This window comes from Acomys russatus, chromosome 14, assembly GCF_903995435.1.
Source record: "Acomys russatus chromosome 14, mAcoRus1.1, whole genome shotgun sequence".
Classification (NCBI taxonomy): domain Eukaryota; kingdom Metazoa; phylum Chordata; class Mammalia; order Rodentia; family Muridae; genus Acomys; species Acomys russatus.
Window position 1 is genome coordinate 706,400 of NC_067150.1, and position 7,009 is coordinate 713,408.

At 33.7% G+C, this 7,009-nt stretch overlaps 1 protein-coding gene across 2 annotated transcripts in view; it reads left to right on the top strand.

Annotated features, from left to right (window-relative positions):
• Gucy1a2 (guanylate cyclase 1 soluble subunit alpha 2) overlaps positions 1-2,905 on the top strand; it is a 321,255-nt gene extending 318,350 nt beyond the window's left edge. For both annotated transcript variants that reach the window (XM_051155869.1, XM_051155868.1), the window contains exon 8: positions 2,651-2,905. In XM_051155869.1, coding sequence (XP_051011826.1) covers positions 2,651-2,858 — 208 coding nt within the window. In that variant the 3' untranslated portion in view covers positions 2,859-2,905. The remainder of the gene's footprint in view (positions 1-2,650) is intronic.
• The last annotated feature ends 4,104 nt before the right edge of the window (positions 2,906-7,009 follow it).

Below are 7,009 nucleotides of genomic sequence, written 5' to 3' on the forward strand. Positions count from 1 at the left end.
GTAAGTGAATACTTTCATGGGACATGCCCCTTAGGCTAGTGTCTAGATATAGGTGAGTATGTACCATTTGACTCTTTCTGCTTCTGGGTTAACTCACTCATTATGATCATTTCTAGCTCAATCTATTTGTCCACAGATTTTGGAAATTCCTTGTTTCTAATAGCTGAACAGTATTCCATAGTGTTAATGTACCACAGTTTCTTTATCCATTCTTCTACTGAGGGACACTTAGGCTGTTTCCATGTTCTGGCTATTATGAATAAGGCTACTATGAACATGGTTGAGCAGAGTCTCTTGTTGTGTGCTGGAGCACCTTCTGGGTATATTCTAAGGAGTGGAATAGCTGGGTCTTGAGGAAGCCGTATCCCCATTTTCTGAGATAGCACCAGATAGATTTCCAAAGTGGCTGTAATGGTTTGCATTCCCACCAGCAATGAAGGAGTGTTCCTCTCTCTGCACATCCTCGCCAGCATGTGGTGTCACTTGAATTTTTGATCTTAGCCATTCTGATGGGTGTAAGATGGAATCTCAGAGTTGTTTTGATTTGCATTTCCCTGATGACTAAGGAGGTTGAGCATTTCTTTAAGTGTTTCTCAGCCATTTGATATTCCTCTGTTGAGAATTCTCTGTTTAGTTCTGAGCCCTATTTCTTAATTAGGTTATTTGGTTTGGTGAAATTTAATTTCTTGAGTTCTTTATATATTTTGGATATTAGACCTTTGTCCAATGTAGGGTTGGTGGAGATCTTTTCCTGATCTGTAGGCTTCACTTTGTCCTGTTGACAGTGTCTTTTGCCTTACAGAATCTGCTCAGCTTCATGAGGTCCCATTTATTAATTGTTGACCTTGAGGCCTGGGGTATGGGTGTTGTTTCCTGTGCCAGTGTGTTCCAGGTTTTTCCACATTTTTTTCTTCTAATTGATTTACTGTCTCTGGTTTTATTTTGAGGTCTTTGAATCATGTGAGATGATAGAAGACATGATTGATTACTTCTTTGGAGGGCACTTAGGAACTGTCATTATCTTCCAGCCTTGTTTGTTGCACAAAGTTTTCTAGTTATTGAAATAAATAATTTTTCTAGTTTCATTTAAACATTTCAAAAATCTACATATTGGGGATATTTGTATAATCACTGGCCTTTATTAGATTTTAGAACTCCTAAAATGATCCTCATGCCCCAAATAATAGAATCATTGCATTATATTTTAATTAGTATTCAAAGGGCTCTTTTATTCTTTCACAGGAAACATTCTACACCTATGTACTATAACAGTAAGCATAGGCTTCTCACAATGTAATAATTATTAGTCAGTTAACTGTCATTTTCAGATAATAATTTTCCTGGTTGGAACAGTTGAAAATGATTCATTTTCCTTCCCATTTCCTACATTATTTCATTGAGCTACAGTTAACACTAACCTGATTTATGAAGATGTATACTTTTTATAAAAATGATAATGACTTTACCTCCAAAATATCTTTCAAATAAAATCTAAACTCTTTATAATTTCAATAATGTGTTCTAATGTATGGCCTTAGCCTTCACTCTCTTTCCCAAACATACTCTGTAATGCTGTCCATCAAATGACCTGAAACTCATTTGTCCAGTGCACAGCCTTGTTTCTGACCTTCAGAGGCATCCTCCATATTCACTCCATGAAATTCTTCACTAAAATTAACCTCTTATCTATTAAATCCTTCATGCTTTTTCATTTTCACTTTTTCTTCTTCTGGGATTTCTTTCACTAGTTTTTATCTCACCTTTTCTTACAACATATATTCTGTTTCAAACATTGTATTTTTGTTTATTTAGGGTGGGGATTTATTTTCTTTCTTATTTTTCCTTTTTCATTTTTACTGTCAAAACTGTAAAGTGCTTAGACTGTAGTCAGAAGAGTGTGTGTGTGTGGAGGCACCCAATTTGTAAAAAATTATTCAGTGAAATTGTAGTTCTGCATGGTGTTTTCAGATATGGATATCAAAAACAATTTCTCATGGAATTCAAAAAGTTTAGAGAATAAATCTCCTCAAGTGCTCCTATTCTCAGTTTCAGACTCTGAATGTGACAGGAAAACATGAACCAAGATATTTGACTGTATTTGATTGGAACCTATGTCTGGTTAGGAATCTATTAGCGAATATCAGGGACAGCTGTGCAGTTATTTATTTTACAAAGCTAAATACTTGTTTATATGTCAGACTCACAAAACACACACTCAACACTTATTGAGAGTCTATAAAATATAAAAAGAGAAATTTATAATTTAGGCAGGTTTTCAAAACAGACAAACTAGGTCCTGCACATTTGAAATGAAGTGCCATGTTTTGAATTTCTCGTAGGCTTTTATTTAGAAAAAATCAAATTTGAACATATATTTTTCAAGGATAGCTACTTAGAAAAATTAGACTTGGAAGAAGTATTTATAATACCTTAATAAGGCCTTTATACTATTGTTGTAATGTGAAGTAGTTTGCTCCACATCACAGCACTTCCTAATATTTGGAGTCATGACAGTCACATGTATTCAAAAACACAGAGTGTCGTATACCTTGAGTATAGTTAGAGAATAGCTTCCTGAGTATAGCTGAACAGTTCATGTAGTCTTATTTCCCCTGCTGTTTTATTCACATTATTTTTAATTTTTTCTTAGATTACTAAAACAAGAGGACAGTTTCACATTTATTCCTCGTTCCCGTGAAGACCTTCCAGACAACTTTCCAAAGGAAATCCCTGGGGTCTGCTATTTTCTGGAGTTAAGGACTGGTCCAAAGCTGCCAAAGCCATCTCTGTCTTCGTCGAGAATAAAAAAGGTTTCCTACAATATTGGCACAATGTTCCTCCGGGAGACAAGCCTCTGAGACCTGATGTTGATGAAAGACTTCTCAAAAAACAAAACAAAATACAAATCCCGAACATGGGTCTTGAGGAGGGGAGGAAGAGATTGCTTCTATTCCAATGCTCTGTAAGAACATATAGTAGAGTTTTTATGTTAGAGTGGGGCAATGCTACTCCAAACAGTGAATGATTGCTTTCCGTTTTTTTAACTGGATATGAGAGGGAAAATAAGATGGATCCATTCATATGAGTATTTCTGGTCATATATATTTTATTTTTAAGTACAGACCCTCTTTCAAACATAATCAATCAATAGAGCCTGTGTTTTCTTGTTTTATACCCATGCAGGTATCTTTCCCTATATATTTGTACCACTCTCAAAAGCCAGTTTTGAATATATAATATATATTCACACACATACACGCATATATATATATATATATATATATATATATATATATATATATATATATATATATATACATTTAGTGAATTAGTAGGTAAGGAATACTCTCTATTTTTTTCCTGAATAGACATTTCATACATACATCATGGTAGTATTTTTAAACATCAAAGGAAGAAGAACTGTAACTCAGCAAAAATATTTTAGGGATTGTATACACACACACACACACACACACACACACACACACACACACAATCTTCTTTGAGATAATTGCATTTCACACAACATGATTAGATATTTATAATGTGCTGTTGCTTTGTTGGTATATTATGTGATACTAACCTACTAAGTTAATACAGTTTCACTCCTTTAGAAAGATTAGTGCTTGAACTGAGACTGTGTATAACTAAGGATATCAGCTGTTGATAAAGTATTTGTCTGCTTAGTAACCATATCTTTTAGATTTGCCAAATGTCGCTTGGATCCAGAGGAAATGGAATTTTCTAGTAGAAAACAAACCTTTAACTAAGATTCAGGAAAGACCCTTTTGTGATCTTCAAATGTACCACTTAAAACAAAGTGCTTTGCAAAACTGGGCCCTCTCAAGTTAGAGCTTATCAATGTAGATGGTTTTTGCAATATTACATGGCTTCTTAACTAATATTGTCTCAAAAAATGATGTATTATTCATTGTCCTTCCTGTGTCTGACCGATGCCTTCAAAGAACTGACTGCTACTCTCAGAGGCAAATTCTTGATACGAGCGTTACTGAAAAAGGCCTGTCAGAAAATTTGCCAAGAATGTTGCTTCTTATTTCCTAACCACAAAACAAAGGAAAACCCTGTATTTCATGGCTTTGAGATTATAGAACTATATTCTTCTTCAGTTTCATTAACAAGACTTTTTTAAGCAGTGAATCACCTCATAAATACTGGAACAAGCCTAAACTCCAGACCCAGTAAGCACCATATGTAAACAGGTTTTCATAGCATGTTCTTCTAAACTGAATGTCTGTTACCAATAACAAACATTGCATGAAAAAAATATTACAGGCTAACTTGAAATTAAGAGTGAACAGTGTAGCTAGAATTTTCATATTTGGGATCAGATATAAAACCTAAACTTCTAAAAGTTTAATGACCTGAAAGATTTTGCTGTTTTTTTTAATTAATTAATTTATTCTTGTTACATCTCAATGTTTATCCCATCCCTTGTATCCTCCCATTCCTACCCCCCCATTTTTCCATTATTCCCCTCCCCTATGACTGTTCCTCAGGGGGATTACCTCCCCCTGTATATTCTCATAGGGTATCAAGTCTCTTCTTGGCTACCTGCTGTCCTTCAGAGGAAGGACAGCAGATTTTGCTGTTTTGAAACACTAGAGTGGACCATTTTTCTCACTAGTAGCTGTGTTTACTGGACTTAATATGCTTTTAACTAATTCCAAATATCATATGTGAGGGTTAATCAGTGTTTTTACATTCTCTAAGTATGTGACCTGGAAACAGTTATATTAAAAAATTGCTTATTATAAATATGTACACTTTCTAATTGGATCTGTATTCTTACCCTGGTACAATGGTTCGTTCAACAATATTCACATGGAGAAGGAAAGACGTATGTTCTCCAAGTTCTAAGCTGTTACCTGTCCTTTCCCCTTTTCTCTGACTTAGTTCTCTAATTTTTTAAAATCATGTTGGTAGAAACCCATGGTATGTCAAGGAGTCTTTATAGCCAAGGCTAGTATATCCTTAGGAGAATAATTATAAATAAATGTCTTTAAGGGACTTGGGTATTAACTTACTTCCTTCACAGTAGACAGGCATGGACAAATTTGTATGAAGTGTAAAACACAAAGTAGTCATGATCATATTTAAAAAATAACCATATGAAAAAATGCATGAAGGAAGCTAATGGTCTCTTTACTGTTATGTTAAGGAACAAGGGAAGATAGCCATGCTCACTAAGGTCATTTATGTCAATTAGGTACAGTAACTGTGTTTAACATGATACATTCAATCATTCAACACTCAATAAGCCATAAGGCTAAAAAATATTTCGCATGAACCTTTCAATCTATTTCTATATTTTTGAAAGATTTTTCTGAGCAACTGTCTTAACACACAGTTATTCTCTCTGTATTTAAGAAAATATATGCAAAATGTACAAACACAAGTGTTATCTTTTTAAACCTATTATTTGAAATCCACTCTATTATTCAGTGATTTGTTATAGAGCTCAAGGGAAAATTTGTTCATTTATTCTCAGTGTTCAAATGCATCACAAACTCTATATATGTTTACATGATTTTACATAGAAAATAGCCATTATTTTCAGAAATAACCATTAGCCATTCTTGTCAGAAATATCACTTTAAATAATACTGCAAAAATCTATTAAATATCACTTACAGGAAACTCTATTCCTCAAATACTATACTCTATTTTTGAAGAGAGGATGAGAAAGGAGTCTAACCTTTTATGAGTTTTTCAGACTGTTTCAAATGACTGCAATGTTATACTGTTGTGAAATGTGCTTGTGAGGCATAGTTAAAAAAAAAGTATTTTGTTCTGTCTGCAGTCACCTATGGGAGAAGGTAAGGAATTTATGCTTTCATTTCTCCTATACAGCAGAGTTCATATGTTCTACCTTAGGAATCTTAACTGCAAATACAAGAAAAGGATTTTTGTTTTATTGACTAATCTCTCTCTATTACTTTCATACACTTACAACTCTTAGGAAAGGAATATCTTTAGTGTTTCAGGTTGAAAGGAATTTAGAATAATGTGTATAGAAGCACAGTGATTGCAAATTGTTATAAAATGTTTAGCTTACTGTACAATGAAAGATTTCAAAGGCAGCATGGTTCCATGTTTGAGAGTTGGGTCATATAGTTAAGTTATTAAAGGAGCTTTGCAACTAAACCTTATTACCATCATTTCTCACTTGCAGAATCTTCATTTGATGAGGAGAATATTGTCACCTACAAAAATAATAATCAAGCATAGTTATAATCTTTATATATTTACTCAAATCTTATTGTATAAAGGCTATCTCATCGATTTTAATAAATAGCAACATTATCCACAATGAAAGAGTAAGTTGTTTCAGAAACATAGTTCAGCTTTTCAGCTGTATCATGTAGTGAAGTTTATCTGTGACCCAACTTTCTAAAATCTACCTCTGTATGCATTTCTTCTATTGTATTTTAAACTAGTTGGTGTTTCTCTTTCAATGCCATATTATATATGGACTCCAGTGATCTTTAACCAATGTGTCTGACACAAATACTGATACACGCAACTGGAGAATTGGTCAGTGGATCCAGCACAATTTAGTTCTTATAGTCTCAAAATTTTTTCTCTTGTGTAATGACTGTAACATCAGGATAGAAATAGATGTTCATAAATTATTAAAGTTTGTGCCTCTTCAAAGAAAGCAAAACAAAACAATAATGAGCTAAAACAATCTAATTCTCAACTTTTCCAATGTTCTTAAACTTTCAAATTTTCCCAGAGTTCTACCTATAAAGCAAAAGTAAACAGAAGCAAAAGGCAAAATCACGAAGAATTTACACAACCTTCAAACTGCATTCTGGATAGACCAGTGTTACTGATGACTGAAAAAGTGGGTCTACAGTTGTGGGGTGTTAAGAAGGACTTGGAGATTATAACCATCATCATTGACAGGTACTTGGGTCTATGACTGGTTGAAATGAGTGTGGTACATGTATAGGATAGAAAGTAAACAGTGACATAAGTTTCCGTA